The sequence below is a fragment of the Uranotaenia lowii genome, chromosome 2, assembly GCF_029784155.1.
Source record: "Uranotaenia lowii strain MFRU-FL chromosome 2, ASM2978415v1, whole genome shotgun sequence".
Lineage (NCBI taxonomy): Eukaryota > Metazoa > Arthropoda > Insecta > Diptera > Culicidae > Uranotaenia > Uranotaenia lowii.
The window spans coordinates 214,214,803-214,229,029 of NC_073692.1; the positions used below are offsets into that span (position 1 = coordinate 214,214,803).

General features: G+C 36.2%; 1 protein-coding gene across 1 annotated transcript in view; it reads right to left on the minus strand.

The window, feature by feature from the left end:
* LOC129744087 (protein disks lost) overlaps positions 1-14,227 on the minus strand; it is an 819,210-nt gene that overhangs the window by 252,569 nt on the left and 552,414 nt on the right. The window contains exon 2 of the mRNA XM_055736446.1: positions 12,234-12,310. Within this exon, the coding sequence (XP_055592421.1) occupies positions 12,234-12,310 (77 nt within the window). The remainder of the gene's footprint in view (positions 1-12,233; positions 12,311-14,227) is intronic.

Sequence of the window (14,227 nt, forward strand, 5' to 3'; positions counted from 1 at the left end):
TGAGTGAGTTAATCGACTGACTGATACAAATCCTGAGCGCGGGCTGTGTGGAGTTGATCTACTCGTTTTTGTCTTCTGGTCTGATGTTCTCCAGCCGGGTGGCCGATCAGAGTATCTAGTGGAGTTTATTCCCCTTTGCTGCCAGTTCTGTGGTGAAAACGGCCACTCTTCATCGGCGCAAATCGACCGGTCTCCCGGGGAAGGCGAATTAGTAGAGCTTAGTTCTTTATTATATGATTTTTTTTTTCGGTTGCCTAACGCTTTGTGTGTTTAGTTGTGATTACGCCTCCAATTTTTCATTTGCGTGTGCTTTGCTGTGTGTGGACTATTTAATGTCGACCGGTTGGTCATTATTCGAGAGTTGTTTGGTTTGAATTAAGTGGTATCACTGACCCGGATGGCGCTTAATTGCTCTCTTTATGGCACGGCAGGCTGACGCTGCTGTGGCCGGGCGGAAAATTCAGCGGCATTTTGGGGGAAACATCCGAAACATGTGCTGCAGGCCAATGAACTTTAGAACAAGAGATTTATCGCCCAACAGAAACGTAATCGATTACTTGTTGGACATGTTGCCGTGAAGTATTGTGAATGGGTTACTCAATACGTTCGACTGTTATGATTTTCGGTTTCATAGAGGTTTGTTTGATGGATTTCAGTTTTTCAATACTGATCTATTTTCTATCTAAACATGTATCCTATCGCTTTGAACTTTGAAGATGAGGTTTTAACTACAATCACCATCGGTTATTGAAAACCAAAGATTTACGTTCCAGGCTCTAATTTATTGACAAAAGAGATACTGTAAACATTGGAGGGAAAAGATTCCAACAACTTGTCCCTACTGTTTTCAATCTCCATCCATCAATGCTTTCGAACATTCTAAAAGAGCAAAATAAACTCGGCAACATTCCGGTACTGCTCTTATCGCCAGGGAAAAGTTTTTTCACCTTCCCACTATCTTGCCATTTCCAGGTGCAGGTTGTTGTTGTTTGCATACTTTTCTTTTAGTTATGGAAAACTTTTCCTCTTTAGAGAAATGCCACTACCGTTTCCTGAGATCTTACTTGGGGATTTTCAGAAAAGAAAAGGATTACGTTGGTTAATACGCATTTCTGGATTTTTGTTTGATATTTTTGTGCTATGGGTGTTACAAACCTCCACCGAGTCCCTAACTAACCATTCCGGGCCTTGACACATAAAATGGAAAGAAAAAAAACCGCATTTTTGGATGTTTTATGAGGAAAAAATTCATTATTGATTGCTAGTTTGCAAAAAATCTATCCAAAACGATTGCTAACCCTTTAATGCATGACTTTTTTTAAATGAGAAAAGCAGTTATTGATTCAGTGAAATAATAACATTTTAATTCGAATAACACAACTGTACAAGTTTGAAGTCGTTATTTTGAGTATTATAAAGGTTTTGGCCCGTCAAAGTTTAAAAATAATTTTTGAAATTCTTAATTCATTTCAATACGATTTTCTAATTTTTTTCCACACCTTGTTAGTTGGGTGGAGGGTATTGGAGGCAGGGGAAGGTTCCTATTATGGTATGAGACCCCTCAGACAATTGAGACAATTGTTTACATAACTCGAGAACCAATCAAGCAAATCGTACCAAATTTGACGTGGGATGGTATTTGGGTACAAGGAATAATTTTACGAATATTAGGTACCCCTCCTTCCTTTCAGTGGGGAAATAGAAAGGGGAGAGGGGGCTACCTTACAATTTTTCACATAACTCGAGAACTAATCAAGACATTGGAACCAAATTTGGCATGGGAGGATATTGGAACACAAGAAATGTTTCTATGATCATTTTTGACCCCTCCCGTTTTTCAGTGGGGATATAGGCAGGGAGGAGGGGGCTTCTATACATTTTTATTGCATGACTTGAGAAACATTTAAGCAAATACAACAAAATTTGGCTTGGAGGAGTATTTGGGTACGAGAAAGGTTTCTATGAATATTTGATACCCTTCTTTCCTTTTTGTGGAGAGATATAAAGGGGAAGGGGTTCCTTTACATTTTCCAGCATATTTGGAAAACTTATAAATCATATGGATCTAAATTTGGCATGGGAAGGTATTTGAATACGGGGAGTGTTTTTATGATATTTTGAGAACCTTCCGTTCTTCCTGTGAAGAAATTTTAAGGTGGGAGGGTGCAATCATACAATTTTTAACATCACTAGATAAGTTATCTAGCAAATGGAACCGAATTTCGCTTGGTAGAATATTTGACTAGTTACGAGGAATGTTGCTATGAATATTTGGTACTACTGCCTCCTTCCATTGGATGATAGGAAGGAAGGAAAGGGCTCCGATACAATTTTTCGCAAAATTCGAGAACTAATCGAGCCAATGGAAACAAATTTATATGGGAAGTCATTTGGGTACGAAAGATGGTTCTATGGATTTTACAAACCCTTCTGTCTTGCAGTGTGGAGAGGAGAGGGATGGAGGGGATTCCATATAAATGTTGATGTATTACTTAAAACTTATCAACCAATATAACCATTATTAACCAAGTTTAATATGAGAATTTTTGAATACGAAAAAATAGGATCCCTGCCTCCTCCCAGCATTTGCGGATGGGAAGGGGAGAGAGGGGCTTTCATGCAAGTTTTTTGGCATAAACCGAACTTTTATGATACCTACAAAAAATAAAATAAAATTTAAATAATTTCTTTAAATTTCATTTATTTTTGGAAGGTGTTGCAACGCACACCCAGTCAGCTGGTAGCGTAATAAAAATACCATCGGCTAATTTCTTCTAATCTCTAGAATATTTTTTGTAAATATATCACTCGAAAAATCTGAGAACATTAAATGGTAAAACTTGATGTGTGCAACGCTTAAAGCCTCCAAATAACTGATAGTTTGCCACTTATTCAAAACGTAAACGTTTTATTGGCTTGTTATCGTTTTTCCCAACTCCTCCTTTACACGGGGTTCATATTTCATCTTTTATATCTACGCATTTTTTTATCACAAAAACCGATCCAGAATAGTTGGTACTCTCAAACCTTAATTGACAATCATGATTTATCGAAAAATAGGTCCATTTCCCGATTTCTCATGTTTTTAAGCTTTTCTTAGCTGGAGCTTTCGAAAACTGGGATTTTTTTTCTGACGAGATGTGGACCGCGGTTGTATTTTTTGGGGCCAGCGAAGCTCATTCCAGGATTGAGAAATTTATGTTTATGTTCTAAAAGGTTGATAATTTTTCTTGTTATATTTAGATATACCAACTGGAAAAAGTATAACTCAATCGGATTCAACAGCATCAACAAACTCGAAACAAGGGTCTCAGAAAAATTGTATATTCGAAATTGTGTACAAAATGAAACACATTATCTCAGGGTTGCCATCCGTCCTGCAAAACCGGGACATGTCCCGCTTTTTTTTCTTGGAAAATTTTACAAAGTTCACTGACTTACACTAAAAAAAATCAAACTTTAGTCTCAATTTAAATTCATTGGATCAACACAGAAAATCACATTTTCATAGTTTATATAAGACAATTTTGAATATTTCTAAAGGTCTTGGCATTACAGTAAGATTCTGATTCAGTTAAGCGTTCTAGGAGCACGTTAAATTAATGTATGAAGAAAATATGGTCCAAGTCACAATTTTTTCGACTCAATCGTCCAAAGTATGTAGGGACGGAAATTTTCATGAGTATTCAAATTTTTAAACAAATTACCAAACAAACAAATTTTAATACAAACTACACAAAGATTTTTTACGCGGTATCGAAGCCGCAGTTAACATGTACGTCTTGAAATATTGTCTCTCAAAGAACGTGTGACTGGCAAAAACAGTGTAAACAGAAGTCATGTAAGAAAAAATGAGCTAAAGCTTTGAAAAAAAAAACCTTAGTGTACTTTCTATGAACAACTTTGGCTTATAATATACGTATACGTTCGGTTATACAATTAAGCTTTTGGAAGAGTTTCTTAGATGTCACGCTTTTTTCGGCTGTGTCCCGCTTTGTTTTTCGTGAAATGTCCCGCTTTTTTTTGAAAGTATCTGGCAAGCCTACATTATCAATACTTTCGAGTGTTCTGCATCATCACCTAATCAATATTTACCGCAGTAACTTTCTCCATACCACGGAAAGGCGACAGCATCAGCATCCTCTACACAGCAAGAAAAATTCGTGTAAATTTAGATCGGAAACGATGCACGAAAACGGAACATCAATTTCGATGTAAAATTCTATCACGGTTTATTTTTTTCCAGGATGTAATTTTTGAGGCGTGTAAATTTAGATTGAAACCAATGCACGAGATCGGATCAAAAGCCGTCGTGTAAAAATACACAGGGATGTAAATTTTGAAATTTATTAACGTAAATATTGATATTTTTGCTAAATATTCAGGTTTTTGCTTTTGTCTTTGAATGAATACGCCCACATGTATTATTTTTAATTCACATTTATTTACAAAACTGAAAATTAAAACACCATCACGGAAAGCGTCAAGCTGGAATTGTTGTTGCATCCGATGATTCCCAGCACGCGGATGTTTTTACAGTTCAGCGTCATCAGTATCCTCGAATGGTTCCGGAACATCATGATCTTTCGGTCAGCACTTGGACACTTTAATTGATCTGACAAAAGTTTGTCCGGATAAATATCAGCCTTTGCGAAAATATCTGACCTTGCTGTAATGGAGAAAAAACTAGTCAGTTTCAACCGCATTCTTCATTTCACGTATACTTACGACTTTAAAAGACTCTAGAAGTGCTGCTGTAGGTAGCTACGCCTTTGATCGACTCGTTTCCGAATAATTTTTCGACTTGTTTACTTTGTGCGCAAACTAACGAAATATAAAAAGACAGAAGTAAAATATTTGCATTCAATTTTAAGTCAAACAGATCTAACTTTACACGGTTTGTGACATAAATTTCATTGACCGGTTGATTTTTACACGACGCAATGTAAAATTACATCAAAACAGTTTATTTCTATCCTATTTTTGAAAAAAGTCTAATATTACATCAAAAGGAGTTTAAAATTACATCTTTTTGCAATTACACTCAAGAAAAAATAGATCACTCGTTTTTTAGATTCCGTGTACTTTTAGAAATTTTTTGCTGTGTAGCGGACAAAATGGAAGTACTTCTTGGAGAAATTCGCGTAACTGTGATATAGCGTGTATTCTGGACACAAATTAGTCAGGGATGCCAGTTATAATAGAAAAATACTTTTTGCCTGTTCTTGCACCATGAAAATTACAGAAACTTGAATAAATAAATTGTTAAAAAACCAACTAAAAGTGTATCGGGGCAATTGTTTTTGATAAATTTCTAATGAGGTTTCATTGTCCCCCAGTTGATTTGAAGATGATTACTTGCGATATAATTTTAGTTTCGAATCAAATAATTTGCTAATAATTCATTAGCATTAAATAAAAAAAAACTGCTCAACTTTGCATATTTTTTTTTGCAAATCGACAGTTAATGAAAATAATATTCATTTAATTAGTTTTTTTTTGTTCAAGTTTGGGTATAACTAACGTATCACTAATTTCTCTATACTAGATGACGGATGAGTTATGAGATCTATACTGAACTAAAGATTCTCATGCAGACTAATGGACACTGGAGATGAAATCAGATTTCTCAAATAATGTTTGAATCATTGTACGTAAATTATAGAAAAAAGTGATAAAAATTTATTCAGACGGGATCCCTGATCAACAAAGGTGCCAAGTGGTTTTGTCAAAAATCAGTACACCGCGAAGAAAAAAAATCTAAATTTTTAAGGACACCACTAGATTGCATAAAAAAAGGTGAAATAAAGGTGCCGCAAACGCCTTTAATATGCAGCATTTTCTTGGCTGTACTACAGATCATATTGAAAAACACCATATTAATATCATCTAAATCGAAGATTACCATCCGTTAAATGGGTTTAAATATTTTGTTTTAGATCAATTCGATTTTATCATAACTTAACAACAAATTCCTTATTGAGATGTTTTTTTAGTCAGGACAATGCAAGATATCATGCAGACCAATTTAAAAAAAAAAATCAGGGCAATTTGGGAGATTTTCAAAAATCAGGACGATATTTTGAAAATCAGTACTGCTATTTGTGAGGGACTGTATGTATGGGATGAATAAACCCAAGAGGCTTAAAATCCTCAATAAAAAGCAAAACAAAAAAAAAACAGAAAATCAGAACAAATTCTTAAAAATTAGGACACCTGGCACCTCTGACAAAGCAGCGACAAAAATCACAGTGTAATACTTCAATTCTGTAGCGCTATTCGTGTCTCCCATTTTCTCGTTAGGTGGTGTAATTGATTAAAGTATATCTGATTAAATTGGGGATTTTAAAATAGTTTCCAACTTTTTTCGAGCGTTGAATGATTCGAGGTGACACTAGTTTCAATTTGAAGCTTTGAAAGGTTTAACCCTTCATTTCATGTTTTTTTATTTTTCCTTTAAAATCAGTTTTAACAGTTAGAAATGATGAGTACATTAAGAAAAAAAATTAAAATAAAATACGATGTTTCACTTTTTACATACATTAATTGTTGCAAATTTGTTACTTTATGAAACGACTGGTTAATGGAGATTGTCAGATCATAGAATGTTTTGACTTTTTCGAAAGCTTCATAGAAACTAATGAAATTTTCAGCGACGGTAATGTTTACATGTGATTACATGTGAAAGTGCCTTTGAGAGACCTTAAAACAGCTGGAAATCAACTTTTCGCCCAAAGTTTATATTATAAATCAATCTGAGGCCTAGGGAATCTAACGGTGAGCTAAAGTAAAGAATGTGAAAGGTTTTATCAAGCGCAATCCGAACATTCTGACTATAGAAGTAGCAAAAAAGTTAATACTTTTGTCTGGCTCGTCCAACAGACTTAAAACAGGCCACATGTTTAAAAAGTTGTCTACCGGTAAATTTAACAATATAGGGGATCAAACCGTGCGCTAAATATTTAGAGCAGAGTGAAACATGGAAAAAAAATATCACATACAAAACGAAATTTTAGTGGGAACCTGGAAGATATCCAGCCAGACATTTTTCGTTGACAAGTCTCATCTGAATGTTGCGGTGAAGATCGAAGTAGAAAGTAGAAAGATTTTCACTTGAAGTAACTCAGAACTTTTTTTTAATTTTCAAAAATCTGCATACTTAAAACAAATTTCGTGTGACCCGCCAGCAAATCTCATTTCTAAAATTGGGCCCGCCGGTTGAAAATGTTTGCCACCCTTGGTTTAGACCAAATCAAATTTTATGTTCTGAGTTCGTCCTGGTACATCTTCGTACCTGAAAATTATCACATTTTGAAAAGTGATGGCGAGTATTAGAGAAACATGAGATATGATAGAAAGAAATATATGAAAATGATGAGGAAATTAACGACAAATAATTAAAATTTGAGTTTTGATAATTGGTTTATTGGGAAATGAAATACAGCTAAGCAAAGCCAAGATTGGATGTCGTTTTTTTAAAGTAAGATTTTTTTCTACCGGAAGATCTGAAATAGCGGTCAAAACTTTCATTGGTCCCCAACATATCTATTCCTTTTCAGATAGATGGATTCTTGACGATTTCAAACATCAATGAAACGCTTAAGTACGAAAAAGCTGTCAGAATTTATGAGTATTTTAAAAACAAAATTGATTTTTCGGACATTTCACTTCCTCAACCAGTTTCTGATATTCTGGCAAAACATATCAACTTTATTTTGAAATGTTGAGTTATTAGAATAAATTACCTGAACAATGAGTATAATATCATCAAAATCGGTAAACATTTCAGCCAGGAGAACGAAATCAAACTACAACTCAAATTTCTCCAAAACGGATATTTAGCGAACGACTTTGGAAGGTTAAAGGCAGATCAAAATTGAAGCATGAGTGCAGGATTCAGCTGATTTACCAGAGAAAATGACTTTTTGTGTGTCGAAATGCCCTTCCAGATCTCCAAGACGGAGTATCAACTTCTGCATAAATATGCGGCACTCCGGACCATGCCAATATTAGCTAAATTTGTTTAAAAGTTTGAGTTACTGTGCTGTACGCTTCTGTTTACTTCTTAATTTCCAGTACTGTATGTATTGTTTAGTACGCTTGCGTAGGGGGTTGAAGTTCTCTACTTCATTTTTTCCCGGGAACCAGGGAGTTCCCGTGAAAAGGATGCTCAGATTTTAACGTTGGTAGAAGATACGTTAAAGTTCACACAAATTGTGCAACCAATTATTGAAATTCTGATAATTCGTTTCAATTTTAAGCAATTGGTGTGGGAAAATCTAAAAGTTTGAGTTGAAATGAGAGAAACCAGTGCTCAGAGAGAGAGAGAAAATTTGCGATTTGTTGCAATTTGCGAAACAGTTGTGGAATTTTGATCATTGCCATTGCAAAGAATTCTCTCTCTATTGCAATCCCTCGTGCTCAGATCTTCCGATTTCCGGGAAAGCAAAAATGGCTGGGAAACGGTTAAGTGTCTATTATGCCTATAGAGGCCAAAAAATCAAATAAGAATTTAAAAATGTTATGTTTGTCCAAATTTGATCATCTGAAAAATAGGCCTCACAAGAATCACACTCCACTCGACTCTATAATTGGTCAAAATATAAAGGATATTCTTGTATAATTATAATAAAAATTGTTTCTCGAGCAAAACAAACGTGCACCACGAAAGCGATGACGGTTGCACGAAACGTTCAAGTTGCTCATTATTTTTTGGCCACTTATCATTTTAAGACACTGGATGAAATTTGAATTGTCCCTTTATGTGACGATGGTTTGCAATACATAAATATGATAATATACGATGCTTATGACGGATTCTAGACGATTCTGCCTTTTTTCAATTACGATTTAGATACGAAATAAATTTATGTACGGTTAAAATGCGTTTTATGAAATCTAATGCGACTGTTATACGATGTCATTTGACATCGGTCGTACTATATACGACTTCATTCAACATATCGTAAGTAAGTCGTGTTTCGTTAGGTTTTAACATCTTGTACGATGAATATATAATGTCGAATGTTAAGTGAACACATTTACAATTCCAATTCGAGTTTCATCCATATAAGAGTTTGGCGATGATTTCTTTTAAGATTTCATGTTGACAGGATCATTTACAGACAAAGAAAAGGTCATTATACGAGGTTGAGCGTTCAACCAGGTAAGATTGGAGTTCATCGGTAAGATTTTGGTTATGGTTTGGTATGGTAGGATTTTTCACTACATAAAGAGTGTCCACGATGAAATTTCCACACTATGAAATTGCTCTTACATTTTAACAGTTGGATAGAATTTAATGGAAATGTGGGTAGATTTAGTTCATAGTGCATTGTTTACATCCTGCAACTTTTGAAGTCCTGTGATCGAAGCTCGCGGAAATGAAGTCGAAAGAACAGCTCGTGCGTGATAAAATCTCGCGCATTTATTACGAGATCAAGGATCTCTCGCATCGTTCCATCGCTAAAACGTTGAGAATCGCGAATTCCACGATGTTGCGAGTGTTAAGCGGTTCGAGGAACGATTGACCACCGACTGCAAGCCCAGAAGTGAAGGAAAAGTATTCTTTACAACACCAAAAATCACAATCACGTAGTTGAAGCCTTCTTCCGAAACTCGAACACCTCTGTTCGGGATGTGGCTAAGAAGTTGTATCTAAGCCGAAGTTTTGTCCAGGAGGCAAAAACTAAGGCTGGGCTTCGAACGTTCAAGGTACAAAAGATTACTAATCGCGACGAGAAGCAGAACTAGTCCGCCAAAACCCGTGCCAGAAAGTTGTGCCTCAACATTCTGACGAAAGTTGAATGCTGCATCATGGACGACGAAACATATGTGAAGGCAGACTTCAAACAGATTCCCGGCAACCTGTTTTTCACGGCCAAGGATAAGTTCAGCGTTCCGCAGCATTTCCGAACTCAGAAGATGTTCAAATTTACGAATAAATTCCTGGTTTGGCAAGCCATCTGCACGTGCATGAAGCGGAGTGCACCTTTCGTGACCCAAGACACGATGAACGGACAGGTGTACATGAAAGAGTGCCTCCAGAAGCGGCTGCTTCCTCTTCTGAAGGCCCACAACGTCCCCACAAACGTCTTCTGGCCGGATTTGGCCTCATGCCACTACTCCAAGGACGTGCTGAATTGGTATGCGGACAATAAGGTTAATTTCGTGCCGAAAATGTTCAACCCTCCCAACACTCCGGAGCAATCCGAGCATTTTTCAATGATATCCGGGCAACCGGGTCGGGCCGGACTGATCCCAAATTTCACATCAAATATCCAGGCAAACCCGGATAAAACGGGCAATCTGGCAACCATAATATAGAATATGAAATTTAAATTGAGATATTGGAATCCAACATAAAATAGACTGGGCAATACGCTTTTTCTAAAGCACAGTGAGATAGACCATTTTGATTAATGATGAAGGTGGCATACGAAACCGAAACGTAGAATTGAAATATTTTTTTTAAGCAACTGGACGGATTTGCCGATCATAAATTCATAATGATCAAAGTAACGGAATTAATCTTAAAATTGTATATGAAAAAATCGGTTCAGTAAAGAATGAGATAGAGTTAAGCATCTGTGGATTAACATTCAATACAATATTTGAATAAAACATCACTTAAAACACAAATATATTATGAGTAAGGTACAGCATTTTTAAAGAATTTTAAGCGCTGTGTCTCAAATTTACAAAAACACACTCATCTTCAAATTTACAAAAACACACTTTCTGAAATTCCAATGAATATTACGATTATGATTCTGTGACATTCAAAATGTTAGATGTCGCCATTACATTTGCCAGTATGAATATCATCGGAGCAACGACCGACTTCCATCTGCTTAGCCTAACATTTTTTTTCCAATGACTATCCCTGGTTGTGACTTTACAATACAAATTAAGAAGTATACGTTGATAAATCAACACCAATTACGGATTATCTCATTTTTCACTTGCCGCGAGTGTGTACACCATTAAAAGGATTAAAAAAACACATTTCCCAAATGTTCTACACATTATTCTACAAAATCAAACATAACACTTTCAAAAACTTAAAAATACCAAAACCGTAGAATTTGGTGTAAGTAGTGGTTGCCAAGAAACAACGCCCTTTATTTGGATTTCTTTACAGTCCATAATGTGTTAACAAAAATCTTGAAAATTCATCTAAATAACGATGAATAAGTGTTCAAATACATAATCTTGACAAAAACAGTCCTTCTCATAACTCAGTGTGGCATATGACTTAATTTGACAACGGATTCGATTAAGTAATAATAACTCATATTTCATTTTGGAATTCAGCCTTTGAGGTGCGAACCCTCCCCGAAACATTCTGAGGTACCATTTTTAAATAAAACTATATCTACAAATGATGAGCTGGCAGTTCCAAGCTCGATATTTTTCTATAAAGTATAAAAGATTACCCCATCCACCATACCGGGAGGATCGGGTCAAAAAACTTTTAACCTTTTCAATGACCACCGGTCTGAGGAAAAGAACGCAACGCAAATAGGCGTAGAGTAGAAAAGTGAGAATTGAGTTCTTGTTTCCCAACCCAGCAACGATTCGTGAGATCTTGTACCTATACACACAGATCTTGTTGTTGAGGTTCTAGATCACGACTAAGCCGGAAGACTGGATTCGATACCTCATAGATACCTGTCTTATTTATAAGCTAGTAGTAAGTCATGGACCCGAAGCTGTGACGTGTTTTGTCAGATCGTTGTCTTCAGGCGCAGATCTACATCGGTTAGCTAGATTAGATCATGGCACAAACTCTCCCATGATAGTTCTTTCCCATCTAGAGGATATTTTTTTCTTTCGCTCGCGTGGCTCACGAGTTTCTTTTTTGAGACCAATCAAAATAGGGTGATTAATGATTCTGCTCCATCAGGCAGCAAGAAGGGTTTCAGAGTTGAAACGAGGAATTCAATTTGTTCTGGGCTCTATGATAGTTGATTGGATCGCACGGAATGTTAAAACCATCTGGATGTATAATTACAGATTTGTTGAATGGTTTTCTGATTTGATTGATTAGCAAAGGGGGCGTAGACCATTATCAGATATGTTTGCTCAGAAAATTAATCAAAGAATTCGAAAGATTTACCATTTACTTACACAGCTCGACATTGATACTTTATGATCCAGAATGTAATTTCATTGATGCAACATTGTTACTTAATAACACAAAAACAAGCTAAAAGAACTTAAGTACTTACTCTTCGGTTTGTGATCGAATCAGACCCAGGAAGTGAACAGCAAATTCTTCGATCGTACAGCTCGTTGTATCGTTTTTCTACTCCAGCGATTCCATTAAAGGTGATCATGAAACGAAAAAAAATGAACAGAAAAAAAATCAAATTAATATGTCTCTCCAAAAGTGAGGCAAAACACTTTGAGTTGGCATCCACGGACCAATCAAACAACAAGATATCATTCACAACTGTCGGCATCCGCCAAAAGGAATCAGGGTCAATCGTCGTTCCCCCAAAAATAGCAGTCTCATTGCTCTTCCCCATCATCGATGGATCGATTGCGCGCGTACCTAATACACATTTTGGCGAAAGAGTCAAACAGCAAATATGGCATGGCATGGCGACCCGGCAATGAGTAAACGATCATTACCGAAACAACCGGCTTAAAAGCAAAAAAAAAATCACAAATTGCAAACAACACCGGCAGCAGCGCCAAAAAACGAGACACCAACTTCAACGACCCAAAATAGTATTTGCGAATTGTTGCTTCATACTTGAACAGCCTTGACAGTGTCACTTGACCGAAGCCAGGGTCGTTCATTGAACGGGTTGTCGATTGACGACTCCAAAAGCCAGCCACGCGGCTGCTTGTGAATGGGGCTGACGTAACATGTAAGAGAGTTGTGCGTAAGTTTTTTTTCACTTTGATTTGGTTTGGATTTTTACACACTCACCCGGTGACGAATCGGTTCGGGTTTGTCACTTGTGCATTTTGGGAGACTTGGTTCAGAACCTTGATTCGGATCAATGGGTTGCAACCGTTGTGAAATTGTGAAATGAAAAAAAAAAAGTAAAACCTTTACCCTGTCTTACTCAACATGAATAGACCGCAATTGGAAGAAGTTAATGTTTCCAACAAATGCAAACAATAACAAAAACTTCATGAAGTATCTTGAAATAAATTGGAAATTCTGACATGTCATTTATACACATTATGTAGGTAGCAAAAATTTGAACTTTTTTTTTAAACAAAGCTCTAGTTGAGGCTGATGATTCCGGAACATTTTTTCATTATTTCTCAGATTGACGACTCTGGAATTGGAATTGGATTTTTCTTTACTAGTTCATAATATTCTCAACACAGAGTGCTGATTTAATTCAATACACGAAACAAGTTTTAAGTTCCTCTAACCTATCGCTAAACAAAACACATTTTGAGTTTGACATTTCGATGTTTTTTGAACAGTTGATTGGTTGAGGGCAAAGGTGCCAGATGTCCTGACTTTTCAGGATTTGTCTTGATTTTCGAGAGACCATCCTAGTTTATCCTAAATTAAGGCGGTGACAATACCTGTATTTCTCCTTTATTTATACAATTTCAACAGAATAAGTGGTGTCCTGAATATTCCTGATATTTCTTTATGGTATCCTGATTTCCTAAACATCTACCTGGCAACCCTGGTGCAGGGCTTGGTCAGGCAAGGAGCCGTTCAAATTTTACGTAACACAATTTTCGAGAATTTTCAAACCCCCGTCCCCCCTACGTAACACATTCGTCACGAAATTTCTAAGTAAAATTCACAAAGCGTAACAAGCTGCTATACCCCCTCCCCCCCCCCCCCTTTAAAAGCGTTACGTAATATTTGAATGGTCCCCAAATAGAAATTTGCTGCAGCACTTTTACACCTTTTTTTTACTTTTCGACAAAAAACTGTGCATCTTTTTAGAAGAATTGTGTTCCTGTTGAAAGTTCTTGCCGGAACCAATCAGAATAAACAAAATTTATGTTTTATTTATGAAGCATACTCATTTTGACGAAATTTGCAAGCCTGTTCAATGAAAAACATTCTTGAAGGTTTAAAACAAATTTTTAAAATGATCATTTTTAAGAAAAAAAAACATTGTGAGTATCACTTACTGGTCGGTGTTTTAGTCAGACCAATTTGACATTTGAGCGATTTAATCATTTTTTTCTGTTTCCAGCCCTGGGTACAGTGTTGTGCCAATTCATGGCTATG